At 35.9% G+C, this 22198-nt stretch overlaps 1 protein-coding gene across 8 annotated transcripts in view; it reads left to right on the top strand.

The window, feature by feature from the left end:
• RYR2 (ryanodine receptor 2) overlaps positions 1 to 22198 on the top strand; it is an 805689-nt gene that overhangs the window by 588950 nt on the left and 194541 nt on the right. For all 8 annotated transcript variants that reach the window (XM_033200167.1, XM_033200166.1, XM_033200162.1 and 5 more), the window contains exons 39-47: positions 4026 to 4131; positions 5963 to 6106; positions 8073 to 8346; positions 11648 to 11762; positions 13028 to 13160; positions 14332 to 14435; positions 17845 to 17980; positions 18509 to 18695; positions 20376 to 20481. In XM_033200167.1, the coding sequence (XP_033056058.1) occupies positions 4026 to 4131; positions 5963 to 6106; positions 8073 to 8346; positions 11648 to 11762; positions 13028 to 13160; positions 14332 to 14435; positions 17845 to 17980; positions 18509 to 18695; positions 20376 to 20481 (1305 nt within the window). The remainder of the gene's footprint in view (positions 1 to 4025; positions 4132 to 5962; positions 6107 to 8072; positions 8347 to 11647; positions 11763 to 13027; positions 13161 to 14331; positions 14436 to 17844; positions 17981 to 18508; positions 18696 to 20375; positions 20482 to 22198) is intronic.

Here is a 22198-nt window from a genome sequence, read left to right as displayed (position 1 = left end):
GAAAGTATGGAGGGCAAAAGGAAGTGGCACAACAATTTTCAAATGCTGAAAGAAGAGACTATCACCTCAGAGTTCTGTGTACCTAGAAAATACTCTTAAGGAGCGAAGGGGAAATAAAGATGTTCTCAAATGGCAGGAAGTTTTAAGAATTTGACTACAGCAGACCTACACTAAAAGAATGCTAAAGGAATTTTTTAAATATAAGGAAAATGAAAAATGAAGGAAATTTGGAAAATTCAGAAAGGAAGAAAGAACACTGGGAAATGTTATAATATGGTAAATACAGTGCATTTTCTTCTCCTCTGGAGTTTTCTAATTTATGTTTGATGGTTGAAGCAAAAATCGTAAAATTAATGTGTTTCTAAATACATGTATAAGGAATATTTAAAAATTATAAACAGAGGAGAATAAAGGAACATAAAGGGAGATAAGGCTTCTATCCTTCACTCAAACTGAAGTCTACTGGTGTCGACATTGTACCGTGTGGTACACCGTCAATACCAGTAGACTGTATGTTAGGTATGTATATAAAGTAGTACACAGAGCAAGCACTAGAAAAGCTGTACAAAGGGATACCCTGAGAAGTACTACAGATAAATCAAAATGGGATCCTAAATATTGTTCAGGTAATGCATAGCTAGTCAGTAAAAATCAATCAGAGAGAACAAACAAAACCACAGGTGAAATGACAGACTGAAGTCATAGCATATCAATAATTACACAAATATAAATAATCTAAATATACCAATTAAAAGAAATTGGCAGAGTGAATTTAAAAAACTCAATCCAACTATATACTTGCTATGAGAAACTCACTTCAAATGTAACAATGTATACAGATTAAAAGGGAAAAGTTAAAGGAATATGTATTATTAAAATATTAATCAAAATAAAGCAGGAGTAGCTATGTCACATAAAGTAGACTTTAGAGCACAGAAAATTACCAACAGACAAGGATAATACACAATGGTCAATCCACCAAGAAGATAAATATATACGAATTAAATAATAGAGCAAAATATGTGAAGGCAAAACTGATAGAACTGTAAGAAGAAATAGACAAATCCAAAGTTATCATTGCAGACTTCAAGACTCCTCTCTCAGTTGATAGAACAGCTAAACAGAAAAATCAGCTATGATACGGGAAAACTCCACACTATTATCAAATAATAGATCTATCAAGATTTGTAGACTACTCCACCCAACAACAAAGTACACACTCTTTTCAAGTGTCCGTAAAACATTTGCTAAGATGGAACATATCCTGGGCCATAAAATAACCTCAAGAAATTTTTAAATGTTGAAATCATACACATTTTTTTAATCACATTGTAATCAAATTAGAAATCAGTGACAGAAAGGTAACTGGAAAATCTCCAAAGTCTTAGAGATACTAAACGACCCACTTCTAAATAATCTGTGGTTTGAGGAGGAAGTCTGGGGAGAAATTTAAAGATTCATTAAGCTAAAAGAAATTGGGCACATCACATTTGAAAATTTGTGCCACAGCTAAAGCAAGGCCAAGAGGGAAATTTATAGCACTCAGTGCTTACATTTAAAAAGTGGAAACCACTCAGATCAATAATCTAACCTGCCACTTCAAGAATTTTGAAAACAATGAGTAAAATAAACCTAAAGCAAGCAGACAGAAGTCACTAATGTAGATAACAACAGAAAGTAATGAAGCTGAAAACAGGACAATAGAAAAAATGGATCCAAAAGCTGGTTATTTAAAAAAAACAATAAAATTGACAAACCTGTAAAAAAACTGACAAAGAATAAAAGAGAAGATACAAATTAGCCATACCAGGAATGAAACCACTTACCACGGCACACCCTGCTGACATCAAGTGATCATATGGGATTTTTTTCTTCTCACCTTTGAAATAACGATAAGTAAATGAGGTGATGAATATGTTAATTATCTTGATTTAATCTTTCTACAATGTATACATGTATTGAAACATCACATGGTACCCCCAAAATACATACAATTAATATTTGCCAATTAAATACATATTTTTAAAGGATCATATGGGAATACACGCGTACACAGTATATGATTCCATTTATGTAACATTCTGGCAATGACAAAACCAAAGAGATGGAAAACAAATTTGTGGTTGCCATGACTTAAGGATGAGGGGCAAACAGAGGGATGTGGGTGTGGTCATGAAAGGGTAACAGGAGGGATCTTTGAGATAAAGGAATTATCCTCTCTTTTGACTGCACTAAAGTTGCTATCCTGGTTATGATATTGTACTACAGTTTTGCAGAGTGTTACCACTGGGGAAACTGCATAAAGGGTACTTGAAGTCTCTCTGTATTATTTCTTACAATAACCTATAAATCTATACTTATATCAAAATAAACGTTTAGGGGAAAAAATCACATAAATGCCAAAAAGAAAATCTAAAATAGTTTCTTAAAGAAAAATTATGGGAAAGCATCTTTTTTCTCTGAATTTATAAATTTAATATTATTGTTCAAACATAAATGGAAGAAAGTTTCCCACAGTTTAACTGAACCATTAATGTTAGCAGCAGCGTAGTTATCCCTTATAAAGATTAACCTTACCTAATATGAAAATTCAAAACCCAGAATACTCCAAAATCCAAAACATTTGGAGCACTGACATGATACCACAAGTGGAAAAGTCTACATGTAAATACTTAGTAGAAAATTTATTTCATGCAGAAAGTTATTTAAAATATTTTATAAAATTTCCTTCAGGCTATGTGCGTAAGGTGTGTATGAAACACAGGTGAATTTCATTTTTAGACTTGGGTTCTATCCTCAAAATATCACATTTGTATGCAAATGGAGCTGGTCCTCTCTATCTGTGGATTCTGCATCTGTGGATTCAACCAACTGTATATTGAAAATATTCAAAAAAAATTCCACAAAGTTCCAAAGCACAAAACTTGAATTTGCTGTACACCCAGTACTATATGTAATCCACTTAAATGAAGTGATGTGTCAGCACTGTATTAGGTATTATAAGTAATTTAGAGATGATTTAAGATATGTGAGAGGGTATACATAAGTTATATGCAGTTTCTGTGCCATTTCATATAAGAGACTTGATCATCTGTGGCTTTTTGTCTCTATGGCGGGTCCTGGAACCAATTCTCTGTGGATTCTAAAGGATGATTGTATTCCAAACTCTGAAAAGAAAAAAAAAAATCCTATATCTAAAACACTTCTGGGCCCAAGCATTTCAGATAAGGCATACTCAAACCAATGTTACTTTTCAATTATGTTTTTCCTTCTTTGTGTCTGTGTTCTTCTCAAAAAGAGTTCTTTTAAATATTCAATAAATGTTCTATAAAGTAGAGATGTTAGCTAGAAAATAATGGAAATTTAGGATAAGCATAATACAACACTTTTTTAAAATAGCCTTTAGATCTCTTAGTTAAGAATTCTTAAAGTATACAAGAGTCTAACATATTGTGGAATTGAGAAAGAGGAAGAAAGATTATATAATTATTTTGCAGCTTGTTATGCTATGAATGATTTGATTTATTCTGCAGTACTGGTTGGATTGTGTGATGGACACCTGTGGAAGAATAATTTATGAACAATCAGAGATTTTGAGCATTTTTGCTTTTATGGTCGTTGCTATGCCATTCTTTTTGTTTGTTTGTTTGTTTGTTTTTGTTTTTTGTTTTGGAGACAAAGTCTCACTCTGTCGCCCAGGCTGGAGTCTAGTGGCATGATTTTGGCTCACTGCGACCTCCGCTTCCCAGGTTCAAGCAATTCTCCTGCCTCAGCCTCCTAAGTAGCTGGGACTACACGGGTGCACCACCACACCCAACTAATTTTTGTATTTTTAGTAGAGATGGTTTTTCACCATATTGGCCAGGCTGGTCTCGAACTCCTGACCTCGTGTTCTGCCCGCCTCAGCCTCCCAAAGTGCTGAGATTACCGGCGTGAGCCACTCCGCCCAGTCCTGCTGTGCCATTCTTGAATTCACCTTTCTTTTCTTTCTCCTTCTTCCTCTTTCTTGTTTTTCAAACTTTCAGATCAATATGCTTCTCAATTTTAAGGATGACAAAAGTGAATGTCCATGTCCAGAAGAAATTCGTGACCAACTATTGGATTTCCATGAAGATTTGATGACGCATTGTGGTAAGGTCTTTTTAGTTAAAAGCTCTTATTAATTGTGTGTTTTTAATCCATATATCCTGAGACAAAATTAAGCGTACATGCAAATATGTTCATGAATACACACAGTACCTGTTAGAAGGTTATATAAAAACATTTGTTATTATGGCAAAATGGCAAAATAACTGTCCCTGTGAGGGGAGTCCTGAGGGATAGAGAAATCAGAGAGGCAGTTAAACTGAACAGAACATGACCAAAACTCTTTCTCTCTTTTTCCTCTTTCCATTAGTGGCAGGAAATGGGAAGGGGGACATGTGGCCAGTTGCCTGTGGCAGGGACGTTAAGGTTGGTTTAGTCAATGGGTACAAAGTTTCAGTTATACAAGATGAATGAATTCTGGAGATCCACGGCACAACAGGGTGATTCTAGTTCACAGTACTGTATTGTGCACTTAAAATTCTGTTAAGAGGGTAGATGTCATGTTAAGTATTCTTAAAACAACAAACAAACAAACTCCCCGCCCCAAAAGAAAAACAAAGAAGCACTAAGAAACTTAGAGGTGATGGATTTATGTCTGTTCCTGGTGGTGACGGTTTCACAGATGGATGCGTATGTCCAAGCTCATGCATATGTCCGAGCTCATGCGTATGTCCAAGCCCATGCATATGTCCAAGCTCATGTTGCATAGATAAAACATGTACAGTTTTGTTTATAGTAACCTCAATGAAACTGCTTTTTTTTTTTTCTTTTCTTTTTTAAGAAATAAATTTGATCACAAACAGTTGTATTTAAAGCAGTTGAGGGAGTACTTTCTGGAAAATTTAGACTATATCTTTTGAAATTAGTGAATGCCTATGGAAACCCTACACTGAGTTGTGTGTCAGTAATCCAGATCTGTTAAGGGAAATCTCCCCTCCTTTTATTCTAAAAACTTTAAACATGGAATCGATTAGGTATTCTGGATGTGTGTGTGTGTTTTTATTCCTTTATGCAGTGGTGTAGATGAGGTCTGATGATTCAATGAAAGAAAATGAACCAGCTGTTTTGAAAGTTATAGATACAAATAATACCACTGGTTTAACCTTTGGTTATCTTATTTTAATGAAGATAATAAAAACACCACTTTGCATATTAATTTGGTTTATGAATGAAGTACCACTAAATGACTCCCAGAAAATTATACTACGTGTGTGTATATATCTGTGTGTGTGTGTGTATATATATATTTCTACAAGTATCCCTTATAGAAATGTGTGTGTGTGTGTGTGTGTGTATATATATGTTTTTTTTTTCTACAAGTATCCCTGTATTTCTAGTATACCTAGAAATACAGGAATACTTTAAAACTTTAGAATTATTGCTTCAGATATAAAGCATTCCCTGGTTTAGGGTACCTAATTATGCCTGTTCTCTCTGTTTCTCAACTAACCAAAATACTGCTAAAATTTTTGGAGGCAAGAGAGGAGAATTAAAGTCCCGGGGGAGTGGTTTAGGCAGGACTGGACTGTAAGTCTAGGCAGACAGTATCTGGAGTCCGAGATGACCAGCGGTCAGCCAAAATAGCAGGACTGAGCTTTGCCCCTAAGAGAGTCTTTTTGGTCTCTGCTCAGTGTTATATTTTGTTCTGAGTGGTAGCCCTGAGCCTACAGGAATAGAACAAAAAGAGAGAGGAAGAAAAGAGGCTGACAAGTCAATGTTATTTATGAGGGCTGGTAAGCAAGATTGCTTAATTTAATGTCAGATGTTTTGGACGTTGCTCTAAGTTGTGCATGAAAGAAATTGCAAGGCCTCAGAATTATTTGCCCAAGTGTATTATTTAAATATTTTTTTCTGACTCTCTGTATTTTTATACTAGGAATTGAGCTGGATGAAGATGGGTCTCTTGATGGAAACAGTGATTTAACAATTAGAGGGCGTCTGCTATCCCTAGTAGAAAAGGTGACATACCTGAAGAAGAAGCAAGCAGAAAAACCAGTTGAGAGTGACTCCAAAAAGTCCTGTAAGCAGTCTAAGAGGGCACTGGCAAAATGACCCAACGGCTAACACTTAACTCATCCTGTAAACGAATGTTATACTAGATGAGCCAGTGAGATAATTGAGTTTGCACCTTCCAAGAATCAGACTTAAGTAGATGCCTGTAGCTCCCAGAAATAGACAGCAGCATCAGTCTATGTGTCTAGCAACAGACTGAGAGGTAGCAGCATGATAAGGATGGATAGTCTCCATAGAGAACTAGAAATTTAGGTATTTTATCAGAGATTATGAAGAGAAAGTTAAAAGGAAGTATGGTAATTTAGCCTTCATATCTAAATATGAGGTTGATTTTCAGATATTATTGCATCAAATTAAACATTTTTGTTAAAATTTAAACAGATATTGTCTTTATATCTTGGTTCTGAAATATTTCCTAAACTGTTATACACTTCTGGTTGATCCATATCCTATTTAAGAATAATGGCTGCTACTCCTTACAACCAACAAGCACCCTTAGGCTCTGAGTTCCTTGGGCACAGCACTCTGAGTAGGTCTGAGGGATCTAGCCAGCCTACTTTTTACTTCTCTTCTAAGACTGCATTGATTTTAAGATGCAGCAATGATTTCTTAATAGCTTTCCCTGAAATAAAAAAAAAAATAAACGTATGAAAACTTTTACAGCACTTTTTTTTTCTTACTAACTTACAACAGAAAACCTTTATTCATACAGTTACTTCTAAATTTATTTTTCAATGTCACAGTCACAAATTTGAGTCAAGTTTTCTTTAAAATCAGAGTTCCATACAGTCTCGCTCCATCACCCAGGCTGGAGTGCAGTGGCACCTTCTCGGCTTACTGCAACCTCTGCCTGCCTGTCTCAGTCTCCTAAGTAGCTGGGATTATAGGCATGCACCAAGACACCTAGTTTTTATATTTTTAGTAGAGACTGAGTTTTACCATGTTCGCCAGGCTGGTGTTGAACTCCTGGTCTCAAGCAGTCCACCCACCTCGGCTTCCCAAAGTGCTGGGATTACAGGCATGAGCCACTGTGCATGGCCAGAGTTCAACGTTTCTTATGAATCACTTTCTATTATTATCAAGTTTATAATCTTGAGTGACTAAAATGACAGTGTGGTTTTGAGATATAGGGAATTATATTGGCATTTTATTTGCATTTTGTATTTGGTTAAAAATGGTAGTTTTTGTTTTTGCTTAAATAATTTCTAGATGAAAGTAAAACAGCCTATTTTGAAAACCAGTCAGCATATTAATGCTAGGATTAAGTGCCTCATCGTGCACGAATTGGTCACCCCACTTAATTTTGGTAATTTTGCTGTTTATTTGAAAAGATTTGGACATTTCTATTGCTTTTAAATTTACTATGTTTCATGTTACATTGCAAAGTAATTTTCTATGTAGTAACTTTTCACTTTAATATAAATTCACAATCAAATCCTTTTGAAGGCATTTTAAATGACAAATATGGATACAACTTTAGGTGAAAACATAATTATATGTAGTCACTAGTGCAGATGACTCAACTGAGGAGACAATTGGATAAACAGATGCTTTCTGAATGTCCATGACTGAACTTTATAGGGATAAATGATGTCAGGCCTTCTGGGAAGAAAATAATAGAACAAAACAAATAAAAGTCGTAGGACACCTTATATTAATTACCATACCTTCAATTACATATGAATTGCCAATAGTAATTTTGAAAAAGTGATGTAACTATAGCTTATTTAATTGTAAGAATGATTTTTAAAGAAAGATTTGTATATTGTTTTATCCTCACATGATTGTAACTGATCTGTATTGAAATATGTATCATCCAATGAAGGTTATTTTCTTCAAAGAATATCTAGAGCCTTTTCAAGTCTGGTACAAATAGAAATGCCAATTTGGGGGTACAGGATATGGGCTTAAAATGTCCAACTGATTTGTCTCTCTTATTTTTCTTTTAAAAAATATCCATAACGACTTTGCAGCCACTCTGCAGCAGCTGATCTCTGAGACCATGGTCCGATGGGCTCAGGAGTCTGTCATTGAAGACCCCGAGCTGGTGAGGGCCATGTTTGTGTTGCTCCATCGGCAGTATGATGGCATTGGGGGTCTTGTTCGGGCGCTGCCAAAGACCTACACGATAAATGGTGTGTCCGTGGAGGACACCATCAACCTGCTGGCGTCCCTTGGTCAGATTCGGTCCCTGCTGAGCGTGAGAATGGGCAAAGAAGAAGAGAAGCTTATGATTCGTGGATTAGGGTAAATTATTTAACGACTACAACCCTTTGTCTTATAAATGTTTTCTTTCTAATTTTTATCCCTATAGTAATACAGTAGCTACATTGATAAAAATGTATTGTCTGGATTATATGATCATTATACTAAATTGTTTTTCTAGAGAGAGAAACAAAAGCTAAGTTAGAAAATTGCTCAGTGATGAAACAAGACTAATTTCACAGTGTGGCACACAGCCAATATCTTTCAGTGTTTTTTTTTTTTACGTCTCATAGTAATGTACAATAATATATAAAAACATAGGACAATAAAAACACATTGATCCATAGGTCTATGTGGCATTTAACATATTGAAAAAAGAAATAAAAAAATCACATTGAAATCCAAAGTGGATACTGGGAAATATGAGCAGGAAATGATAAGGAAGCTTGTCTTTATCTACTGGGCCTTGGAAAAAGAAGGGGTAGGAGCAACAACTTTTCTGAGAATTCAGCATCATGAGCTTGCATTTCATGTGGATTTGGGGGTTAAGGTTAATGTCCTGTATTCAAGAGTGAGGATAAAACAAAGACATTTCAGAATATTTACTTACAGACCCTCATTGGAAGACTTTCTAAAATTTTTATGCTACATGTTAATATATATATTAGGGAGAAGAAAACAGAATTTAGAGAAAAAGAATGGGATGCAATAAGTTGTATTGAGTATACTACTGATTTATACATGTATAAATCTAAGCAATCATTAATAATAAGCTTGTATAGTTTGGGGATTTGAAAGTAAGATGGAAAAATTACCTATTGAGTCGTGTTCACTACTCAGGTAATGGTACAGCTGAAGCCCAGGCTTTTGTTTTTGTATTGCACTAAAAACCCAGACTGCTCCATGACACAATATATGCATTTAAGAAATCTGCATTTCCACCTCCTAAATATCTAAAATATTTTTTAAAATAATGAAAAATAAGATGGAATCAAAAATCATAACAAAGATAAAAATTATGTAAAGCTCTATGATATTCATTAGGAACAATACCTAAACATAAAAATGTAGAACTCTGGAAGACAGGATGTTAAACAGTGATGAGAAGACAAATATTTAGCAGAAAAAAAAAGCTAATGTAGTTACATAGATATCAGGCTAAAAAGGAGATAATAAAGGTAACTGCTACATGAATAAAACAGACCAAAAGAAACAATAAAATTGATCAAAGAAACTTAGAGTTAATTCTTTGAAAAAAATGAATAAAATAGAATACAAGGTTTTTTTTTTTTTTTTTTGACAGAACTCAGATATAATCCTGAGGGAAGAAAACAAGTGTATAATGATACAGATTGTTTCATATCATTTCTATACATTTAACTCAGAAAACAATATTGCATATTGCTCATGGACCTATTAAGTATTTAAAATTATAAAAATGGATTGAAAGGTTCTATTAAAAATTCATGGTAATTGTTGCACACTAAAAATAAATGTACTAATGGGACAGAAAGGGAAAGCAAAAAAGCCAATTGAGAAAAGCAAATATTATAGTCTTTATAAGTGTATGAGCATAGCTAGGTCTTATTTGAGTACTAATATTTAAATCTAACCCGAGGAAGCCTCTCATAAGAAGTTATCTTAATTAACCAAATGAAAAAGAAAACCTTCCAGGAAATGGAGATCACATTCTTTCTTAACACACAACAGTAATATGTGTTGTGCCATTAAAAAGTAAATCATTCAGTAGTGATAAAACTCAAAAAGCTTCTTTTCATGGTATTCAAAATATTTAACACAAGAGAGATTCTTAGTATATGACAGCCTGACTGCTATTTAATTTACCTAAAACTAAAAGCAAATAAGATTTTAAAATCAAGTTACTTCATTCAAAGATTTGAATGAATGAGACAATAAAAAGGAAAAAGCTGCCTTTGTTTACCTTAGTTTGTTCTGGCATGAAATAAGTCAGACCCATATTAGACTCGGGCACCAAGTAGCTTTTCTGACCTATGCCATCTAAAAGCCCTCTTCATTAAAAATAATATATACGATCGGGCGCGGTGGCTCACGCCTGTAATCCCAGCACTTTGGGAGGCCAAGATGGGCGGATCACAAGGTCAGGAGATCGAGACCATCCTGGCTAACACGATGAAACCCCGTCTCTGCTAAAAATACAAAAAACTTAGCCAGACATAGTGGTGGGTGCCTGTAGTCCCAGCTACTTGGGAGGCTGAGGCAGGAGAATGGCGTGAACCTGGGAGGTGGAGCTTGCAGTGAGCCGAGATGGCGCCACTGCACTCCAGACTGGGTGACTGAGCGAGACTCCATCTCGAAAATATATATATACGCACACACATACACACACACATATATATATACACACATATATACACACAAAAATCATACTATCCCACTTTCTTGATATAGCCAGAGTAACTAAAGTTTTGCATATGACTAAATGAATAAGTGAGTAATTCAACTAAAGGGAACTAATTTGAAGAGAAGTTTCAGTTTTCTTGTAGGCTGTATGTTATATTCTTGTTGTAGATCTGACAAGAAAATGTTTTATAGAAAAGACGCTTGGCATTGATTTGATCTATGTTAAAATAGAAATCAACAGAGCTCTTTATTTGCAGTGAATGATACTTTATCCTGAACATTATGACCCTTAGGAATACCTTGACACACATATTACAAGAATATGTAATGCAGTAACGATAATATGAGACATTTTAGGTATCACCTAATACTGTTTCTTGAAACTGGATGTCCATTTTAATGAGTTAGATTACTTGTACCTGGACTTCGTGTATACTCAGTTTCTCTTGGAGAATTTAAATCCTTTTAAGTATTTGTCAGAATGATAATATGAACTTAAAAAGAAATAACACTATTGTAATTATATATACAAATACTGAATGTAGTACTAACAATAGCATATATATGAAAAGCAGAGATACTTATATATGAAGAATTTTTATGTAAACATGGTATAACACTATTCATATTTTTATATAAAAGAAGGTTGGACACATGCATGGTTGGATATCCATAAAATTAGGAATGATGTGTCCAAAATATATTTCATTTTGACTGTTTACATATTTACTATGTTTATTACGATTCAAAAGAATAGACACTTGTCAACCAGTTTTGGTAAATTATCAGTATTTTTTAGGATAACTCAATTACATTCATTAACTTTTGTGGCTTATTAAATACTGTGATTGCTTTTACTTTTCAACTTGCATAAATTATTTCTAAAAGATTTATGAGAAAATTGGTTAACTATTTAAATGTTGCTCTGAGCTTTACCCCATACGTCCATTGTCATTTCTAGGGATATTATGAATAACAAGGTGTTTTACCAGCACCCTAATCTCATGAGGGCACTGGGGATGCATGAGACTGTGATGGAGGTCATGGTGAACGTCCTTGGAGGTGGAGAGTCCAAGGTAAAGTCTTTGATTCCTGAGATGCTATTTAGTGCTATTTAGTATCATCTCCTGGAGTGTATAGATAGCAGATTCTTTTTTTTTTTTTTTTTTTGAGACAGAGCCCAGTCTGGAGTGCAGTGGCCCAATCTAGGCTCGCTGCAGCTCACTGCAAGCTCTACCTCCCAGGTTCATGCCATTCTCCTGCCTCAGCCTCCTGAGTAGCTGGGATTACAGGCGCCCACCACCATGCTCAGCTAATTTTTTGTATTTTTAGTGGAGACAGGGTTTCACTGTGTTAGCCAGGATGGTCTCGATCTCCTGACCTCATGATCTGCCCGCCTTGGCCTCCCATGGTGCTGGGATTACAGGCGTGAGCCACCACACCTGGCCCAGATTGCAGATTCTTAACGAGAATTTCTTAAATCCTCTTAGGGTGACTGTTTTTAAAGAACACTGTTTGAAAAAAAAAAAAAAAACACCTTAGAGAGTTGAACATACTATTAGTTTTTTTTTTTTTAACTTGATTTTGATAAAAAATTTCCTGTCTTATGCTGTGTAATTTTGGGCCTTCTAAATTATTCTTCTTTAGGGGATATTTAGAAACTGAAGTGTCTCATTTAGGGGATATTTAGAAACTTAGAAACATAAAAATTACTCTATGTATTAATTTATTTTAAAATTTTGAATTGTAAGTCAGTTCCCATCATGTTACCAGTCCATGGCACAAGCATATTCTTCAGACTCAGCCATCCTCTATGATACCGACATTGGTTGGTTTCACTTAATTTCCAATCCAGATTGAGATTTGATGATAATACTCTTGGATGTATTTGTTGTAGAATTCTAAAGTGAACTTTTTTTTTTCTTTTTTCTTTTTTCTTTTTTTTTTTTTTGAGATGGAGTCTTGCTCTGTCGCCTAGGCTGGAGTGCAGTGGTGCGATCTCGGCTCACTGCAACCTCCACCCGTGGAAGCACAGCTGATAGTGGTAGTGAGGCATCACAAAGGAATCTGCCTTTCACCTTTGAGAATAGGGTAATAAATCAATTTCTGATCTAACCCATTGATGTTAATGAAGTTTCTGAATTAGTGCCAGGCTTGATTTTCATTGACTCAGGGATGATGCGAGTCATAGTCTGCTGCACATTTGAAGATCTTCAGTATCTGAAGTTTGGCCCACACATGGACACACGGGGACTGACGATGTGATTGAGACCTCAACATCTGAACTCAATTTTATAAGTTTCCTTTGCTTTCAGCAGCTAATGACATGCTTTTTCTGTAGGAAATCACCTTTCCCAAGATGGTGGCCAACTGTTGCCGTTTTCTCTGTTACTTCTGTCGTATAAGTAGGCAGAATCAAAAAGCTATGTTTGATCATCTCAGTTATTTACTGGAAAACAGCAGTGTTGGTCTTGGTAAGTAAATGACTTTTATTTCATCTTTAAGGTCAAAAAATAATATACATATTACATTTAAAAAGCAAAAACGTTTGGTTAAAAATTGGGCAATGGACCTGAATAGACATTTCACCAAAGAGGTCATACAGTTTGCCAATAGGTATATGAAAAAATGCTCACTATCACTCATCATCAGCAAAGTGCAAACTGAAACCACAGTGAGCTGTCACCTCACACCTGTTAGCATGTCTGTTATTGAAAAGACAGAACATAATAAGTGTTGGCGAGGGTGTGGAGAAAACGGAACCCTTATACCTGTTGGTGGGAATGTAAATTACTACAGCCATTTTAGAAAACATTAAGGAGATTCCTCAAAAAGTTAAAAATAGAACTACCATATGATCAAACAGTTTTACTTCTGGGTATATATATCCAAAAGCTGTGAACAATCAGTATGTCAAAGAGATATGTGTACTTCCATGGTCATTGCAGCGTTATTCACAGTAGCTGAGATATGGAATCAACCTATGTGTTTATCAGTGGATGAATGGATAGGAAAAATGTGGTATTTATTCACAATAGAATGCCATTTGGCCTTAAAAACAAGAGGGAAATCCTGTCATTTTCCACAACATGGATGAATCTGGAGGATATTACATTACATGAAATAAGCTACGTGTAGAAATACAAATACTGCGTGATCTTACTTTCATGTGGGCTCTAAAATCAAAGTCGAACTCGTAGAAACGTTGAGGTTTCCAGGTTTGGGGAAGAGTGGTTGGGGAGATGTTCAAGGATACAACATTTCAGTTAGATAGAAGGAATAAGTTCGAAAACTATTATACAGCATGGTGACTGTAGTTAATGTATAATATTCTTGAAAATTGCTGCCAGAGTAGATTTTGAGTGTTTTCACCGCAAAAAACAAGAATATGTGAGGTAATACATATGTTAACTAGCTCAACTGAATCATTCCATAAAGTGTACATATATTTCAAAACATGTACACAATATATACAATTTTTATTTGTCAATTAAAAATACTTAAAAATTAAACTTTAAGTCATTATAGATTAATACACTGTGGATGGTGTTTAGAAATTAAATTTTAAGAGGTAGGATATTTTTATATGGAGTTTATAGATACAGCACAATCCAGGTTATATTTCATCTTCATTTGAATTAACAGCCTCCCCAGCTATGAGAGGTTCAACACCACTGGATGTGGCTGCAGCTTCGGTGATGGATAATAATGAACTAGCATTAGCTCTGCGTGAGCCGGATCTAGAAAAGGTCAGCAGTGTTCCTGCCCTGTGTGTTTGTCTGAATTATGCTTTTCCATAGTTCTTTCTCAATATTTTAAATATAACTAAGGTTGGTGCAGAAGTCATTGTGGTTTTGCAGTGTGACAGTATGGCCAAAACCACAATTAATTTTGCACCAATACAATATGTTCTAGTGATATTAGAATTAAAGTATGTTATAATTTACATTGCACACTATATAATGTTGTATATTACATTGTATATAATTCTACTATACATTATATTGTAGTTAGACGTCATGAAGAACAATACATTTGAAAAAATGAGTTTTCTCTGATCACAAACGTTTTTCTATGGAACGAGAAGCAACGTTCTGTATCTGTATTCTTATGTGTTTTTTCTTTTCATGATATCTGCTTCCACTTTTGACTTAATCATACACTTCAGTTTTTAAAAAGGCTATTTTGACATCTCATATGTACATTTTATATCACATATACTTTATTCCAGCACAAAGCATCAGCGATATAGTAAAGCCATGCACTCTAAGGATATTAAGCCACATGTGTGTATACCAGCATTTAGAGAAACTTTCCCTGTATTATAGTTACAATAGCATTCCAAGTAGTCACCTGATTTTTTTTCCTTGCTCCCCTGGAATCTGTTCTTTCCTTATCAGCCAAAGTGACCCTCTTAAAAAGATCATGCCGATCCTCCTTCCAGTACTCCCCAAAGGCTTTCTATCTCACTCCCAGTAAAAACCAAAGATGATGCAATAGCTCCTACATCATCTGATCCTACATACCAGCCTGATTTCATCTCCTACAGCTCTCCTGCACTCTCTCTTCTTTGCTTCAGGCACACTTGTCCCCTTGCTGTAGCTGGAACACACCAGCTGAGCACAGCCTCAGGGTCTTTGCCACCTGCTAGTCCAACCATCTGCAACATCCTTACCCAAGATACCATCATGGCTCTTTGTAGGCATTCTTTCAGTCAATGCTCTAAAGTCAACCTCTTGATCAGCTCTTCCATATCCATGCTATGTAAAATTGAAACCTTTTCTCCACTTCCTTAAACTCTTCCTGTTTCCTTTACTGCTTTATTTTCAACCATTGGAGATGTAAATATTTGTGTATTATATACACAAATATATACTTTTGTTTTATTTATATTTATATACAAATGTATACTTTTATTTACATTTATATAAACTTATTTTTTAAATTATTAATATATTTAATCAAATTCTATGTAGTTATACATTTTTAAAAATTCATCCCCTACTATAATATCAAGCCAGGGAGGTGAGAGTGGTTTTTTCTCTGCTGTTAACTGCTTTGTCCCCACTTTAGAGAACAGCGTCAGCACTGGGTAGACACTTAGTGCATGGCTGTTGAAGACATGAAAGAGTGAAATTCTTCCCCAAATCCTCCTGACATACCAGTCCAGGATCATGAAGTCTTGCATCTCTGAGGCACCTCAGGACATGTTTCCCCCATATCGTACTTAAAATCTTTTAATCTACATACTCATTAAAATGGCTAATGCTAATGAGGTTGATAATACCAAATGCTGAGAAGGACAAGGAGCAGCTAGAACTCTCTTCTACTTCTGTCATGATGAGTAATGGTACAGCCAGTGTGGAAAGCAGTTTGGCAGTTCCTTAACAAATTAAACATAAACCTACCATAAACTATACGCCTAGGCTTTCCACTGCTAAGAATTTACCCAGTAGAAAGGAAAATATATGTCCACACAAAGACTTGGGCGTGAGTGTTTATAACAGTTTTATTCATCATAGCCAAAAACTGCAAATACTTGAATACCGATCATCAATGTATTAGCTGATAAATAACACTGTGATATACCCATATAAGGTGAAATGTCATCCCACAATAAAAAAGAATGAAGAACTGGCATGTGCTACAATGTGAATGAATCCTAAAATCATATGCTGAGTGAAGGAAGCCAGGCACAGAAAGATACATGCTGCATTGTTACGTGTACACGTGTTCTGGAAAATGCAAGATAAATTGTAATGAGAGAAAACAGATTGTCTGGGACTAGGTGTGTGGGGAGAAAGGGACTGCAGAGGGCCCAGGGAGCTCTGAGGAGTGACGGCAGTGTTCTGCATCTTGATTATGGTGTGTTTTCACAGATGACAACATCTTTCAAAGCTCGTTGAATTTCTACTTCAAATAGATGATTTTATTCTACATTGGTTCTCCTGCTCCGCTATAGTTGATATAAAACATCTTTAGCTCTATTACTTATTTATTTTTGAAACTGATTTAACATGAGCTGGATATAACTCAATTTGCTTGATAAGTTGCTTCTCAAACAGTCTTACTTCCATTGATAATGACTTCTCTAGGGATTTCTTTTATGAATTTCTTATGAAATATTGTAGAGGACCAACATTCCTATAAAACAAAAATATTTTAAGAGGAAAGGCCAGGCAAAAATATTTTATGTGTTCATTGCATCAATACTGAAAAATGGGTTGTCTTATCAAAAATGTCCTGGACACTGTCTCGGCTAAAAAAGTAAAAGTAACTTGCTCAAAATGAGGTGTTTGGTAAATGCTGCACATCTGATTTGAACCAAGGCTATTTGACTATAATCTTAGGTTTTGCTCTCTTTATGTATTTTCTCACACCTGCTTCCCCATTAAATTGATATATCATTTTGGAAACAATTTATCTCTTTAAAATACCTTTGCATCTCAAATAGATCTTTTCATATCGTGGGTGGATTCAGTTTTTACATTGCACCAGAGGTCATTAGACACGTTTGCAATTTATGACTTTGATAGGTAAGGATCTCAAAGTAAATACTATAAAATTCAGAAATATTTTTCTTTCATAGTTTTACACATAATCCTGCAGCTCTTACCCCACCCAGACAGACTTGGTTGCCCTGTCTGAGACAGTAATTGCGGGTGGATATATACAGCAGGCACTGCAGGTAATTGCGGGTGGATGTATACAGCAGGCACTGTGGGTAATTGTGGGCGGATGAAAACAGCAGGCACCGTGGGGTGAGGCTGCTGCTTTATTGTCTCCAATGTGTTTAAGGAGATGGTGCAAGTAAAACAGCAACTGGAGCCTATCCATGAGTCGTGAGCCCCGGGCAGATGCATTTGTGGCATTCATTAAAATGAATGTCTGCTTAGAGAAAGCTTAAAAAAACCAAAGCTTATGGTAGGATCATAAATATGTTTATTATGATGCCACTTTATGACGATATTTAAATATTTTTGAAGTCTAAGGTTTTACTAAAGGGAGTTCAAGTGGATTATCATGATAGCAAAAAGAACTTGCAAAAATGCATTTGTTTAAAAGCATCCTTTGAGGATGTCATTTATTGTATCCAATGTAAGCATCTAATGACTTTTCCTCCAAGGGATAACTCTTGGTTAATCATGTTGTCTGCAGGTAGTTCGTTACTTGGCTGGTTGTGGACTGCAAAGTTGCCAGATGCTGGTGTCTAAGGGTTATCCAGACATTGGGTGGAATCCAGTTGAAGGAGAGAGATATCTTGACTTTCTCAGATTTGCTGTCTTCTGCAATGGTAGGACTCGTTTTCTTGAGGTCTTTTGAGTTATTATTAAAACTGCATAGAGACATGTATATATAATAAGGATTTATCTCAGCACTTTCACGAAGGATTAGTAAAGAAATCACATATTTTATAATCGATAGGGTTTTATCACAGTAACCACTTATAATACAATATTTGTGTATATGCTTCTTTCCTTATTTAAATTAAAATTTTAAGCACATAAGTTCTCATAAATTTTTTATTTTGAATTCCAATAATAGTTTGGATTATGACATCATTCTATAATAATAACAAGGTAGTGAGAATCAATAGTTTATGCCTCCGTAAGACTTTACTCTGAAAATTTGTAATGCAAGAAAAGAAATTTACTGTGTCTTGTATACCCAAAGCTAGTAATTTGGGTTACATTTTGGCTTTATCAGTATATTGTTGGATTTTAGTTATTCTTATGCATAGGAAATGATTAGTATAACATTTTCTTGTTCAGAACTTCCATATAATCATATTTATTTACTTATCTTCCCCATTCTACTTTAGGGGAGAGTGTGGAGGAGAATGCAAATGTCGTGGTGAGATTGCTCATTCGGAGGCCTGAGTGTTTTGGTCCTGCTTTGAGAGGAGAAGGTGGGAATGGGCTTCTTGCAGCAATGGAAGAAGCCATCAAAATCGCCGAGGATCCTTCTCGAGATGGTCCCTCACCAAATAGCGGATCCAGTAAAACACTGTAGGTCTAATATACACACCCTCACGAGTGATCCATACTACTTGATGTGAAATTTTACAAAATATATTCTGCATCCTATGAATTGTAATATAACTTGTGGTGCTGAAGATTTCTCCCTTGGAAAACATAATGTCTTAGATTCGGAAGAATGAATGGAATTTGATGCCGGAATAGGTCAAATGAACAAAGAGAGCTGAAGAAGATGGTGTCGATTTAGCTGAGGGAAATCTAGGTTGTAGGAGATGCGTCTTATGAATTTTCCCAGGGGAGCTAGGGCAAGGTGGGTTTGTTCTAAATGATACGAGGTGAACCTTTGGGGTTGTACTAGAGTTTAGTGGGAAGGTAGTTAGAAGGAGATTTTATGATTAGAAAGAGACCTTTCTCAAATAAAAGGGGCACTTGGCTAAACGGGTATAGTGGTAAAATCGAGAAAAGGTGTCATTCTGAGGAACGTAATGCTTGGTTGAGGTATAGGAGACAGATACGGGAAGCAGTCACTATCTTACATTTATCTGTAGCTATACATTGTTGATACTAGATTCCGGTAATTGACATAAGTAAATCCAAGTGTGATGCTTATTTGTGTAGGTGAAAGTCCTCCAGCGGGGGGTCATGCATCTATACTGCTAGTGCCTCTGGTAAAGATATAACATAGGGCTTTATTGAGGCACATTTCTAAACAAAGAAACGATAGAGTGAATGCAATTCTGCAAACCCTTTGTCTTTTACATGTAAACTGGACATAGATGTTCCATGTACACCATAGCCAGATTTGCAGACTGGGAGCATTCCCAGAGCAAGAATGAGCACTCCCCACCACACACACACATACCATGCTACATGCTTATCAGTTGGCCATGAAGGAACTAGGGAGCTCTTAGGTTCTCTTGGTAGTAGAAAATGTATCCAGACACCTCTGACCCAGGACCACACTAGCAAGGGTACACCTGAGGGCCTCACGGACAGCCTTGCATGCCCAGGAATGAGGCTGTCATTTGAGGCCTCACTGTCACTCTGCAGACTGCTATATTCAGTGGGGACAGCTGTCTGCTGAGTTACCAAGGAGGAAGGATGTGAGCCTCCAGGGCCATCCAGATTTGGCTCTCATCAGCAAGAGAACATGTAATTAGATTTTCCCTACAGAGATGGGGAGGGAGATATGTTGGATTCTTTGGCAGGGGTTGCAGGAGGTTGAGTAGCTGGTACAGAGGTAGGTGAGCAAGTGCAATAACATTTATAAAGTACTTTGGGCAAAGCACTGTACTGGATGCCTTACAAGTGACCTTATATGACATCTTTGTCACCCTTTCTCTACATGTGTGCCATTTATAGAAACAGTCTAAGCTCACACATCCTTCTATCAGTTATTTTCTTTGTTAATACACTACCACTAGAAAGGAAAAGAACCTATCAAATGAGCAATTCCTCCTTTTCCCTTCAAAGAAATCTTAATACTAAAATTTCCACAGATGTGTTCTTGGTGTTAGAATCTCAAGTTTGATCTTTAACCAGTTGTTATTCTCCCTTAAAAACGTCAAGCTCTCCATTTGTACCATATATGAAATGTATCAGAAGAATAATGGGTTACCTAGTAGTCCCTTTCCTCGGAAAGATATGTAATAAACATGAAATGTCAGTTATCCCATTTGCTTTCTCTTTCTTTTGAAACATTCATGGAAGTGATACAGAGGAGGAGGAAGATGACACTATCCACATGGGGAACGCAATCATGACCTTCTATGCAGCTTTGATTGACCTCTTGGGACGCTGTGCACCAGAGATGCATGTGAGTTCCTGGGGATTCAGGAGCAGCAATCCTGATTTCTCTATATTAAGACATCTATAGCTGGGAAAGAGCATAATGGCATCCAAAACCAATAATCTTCATGCTCCATTAAAAATAATAGCTGCAGTCTAATTGCCGAACAAGTGTTTGTTTAGTTGGAAATGTCTTGTTGGTTGTAAAAATTAGTAATGGGATTTCAGTGCAAGTCATTAATAGAGTACTTAAGTTACTCATATATCTCTGAAACTCATACAGCCTCCCATATTTTAAGAAGAAAAGAACATATTTTCTCTATGCAATTTCCTCTTCTGTTATAGTGCATGCAGAAAGCAACTGCTCCTACCAAAAGTCATTTTCTTTTGTGTATTTAGCTCTATGTGTTTGCCATTGTTTTAGGGGAAAGTGAGGGGGAAAGTGTAGGGGGTGGATATTAAGAGCTATTTAGACCATATAAATTAGTGTTTTCTTTCTTTCTCTCTTTCTTTCTTGCTTTCCTTTTATATATAGATAGATAGATAGATAGATAGATAGATAGATAGATAGATATAGATATAGATATATATTGAGACAAGGTCTTGCTCTGTCTCCCAGGCTGGAGTGCAGTGGCATGGTCTCAGCTCACTGCAATCTCTGCCTCCCAGGTTCAAGTGATTTTCCTGCCTCAGCCTCCTGAGTATCTAGGACAATAGGCACCCGCCACCATACTCAACTGATTTTTGTATTTTTATCAGAGACGGGGTTTTACCATCTTGGCCAGGCTGGCCTAGAACTCCTAACCTCAAGTGATCCAACCGCCTCGGCCTCCCAAAGTGCTGGGCTTACAGGTGTGAGCCAATGTACCCAGCCTAGATTAGTATTTTCTGAAACTTTTTGACCCAAATGAAATTAAAGTTTCATGGAATAATACTTTTACTCTGTAATACATTCTGATATTTTGTTCTTTATTTTATTGTAGTTGATTCTGTATTATTCTACTAGATTCATAAAAAAAAAAAAAAAAATCCTGGCCCAGGGCCCAAAACATTCATTTCCAGATCTCCTAATGGGAAATAAACCCAGAGTTTGAGAGTTTGAAACACATTGATTGGTGCTGGGGTGGTTAAGAACTGTAAGGATATTTCTAAAGTGGGATGAGCAAGAAGCCAGGGCTTTCTTACAAAGCACCTTTCTCTTTACCTTTATTATCTATATTTCTTCTGGTTTTGGTTGGGTTTTTTTGTGTGGTTTAGGTTTTTCATACCCAGAGGTTAAAACTTCCTTGATGTACTCTTTTCTTGTGAACAGAGAGGAATCACAGGATAGAGAAATGTTAGAATGTTAGAAAACTGGAGTCTGATTTTTATAAAAATTTAAACTTTGCCCTAGTAAGATTTTTTCATCTTAGTAAATGGAAACAGAGACTATTAAAAATTTCTATGCTGGAGGTGATTACTGACAACAACAACAACAACAACAAAAACTTCCTCACAATATTTGTTCTTTTTCCCATCTCAGAAAAACACGTCAGCGAAACAAAGAGAAAGTATACTAATAAATAGAAGTTTTCATTCTCTTATATTAATGGGGGAAAAACTAAGTGAAGTAATAAGGGACTAACCTTGACATTTCTGAAATTTATGCATCTTCACAAAACTATTATTTGAGGCCTTCTATGTGCCAGAAATTGTGCTTGCGTTTCACATCCTGTAATGAGGTAAACAGATGCCCATCCCGGCTC

The sequence above is a fragment of the Trachypithecus francoisi genome, unplaced genomic scaffold, assembly GCF_009764315.1.
Source record: "Trachypithecus francoisi isolate TF-2019V2 unplaced genomic scaffold, Tfra_2.0 Lachesis_group5, whole genome shotgun sequence".
NCBI lineage: Eukaryota > Metazoa > Chordata > Mammalia > Primates > Cercopithecidae > Trachypithecus > Trachypithecus francoisi.
The sequence above is the reverse complement of the archived record's forward strand: the minus strand, read 5'-3'. Positions and strand labels throughout refer to the sequence as shown.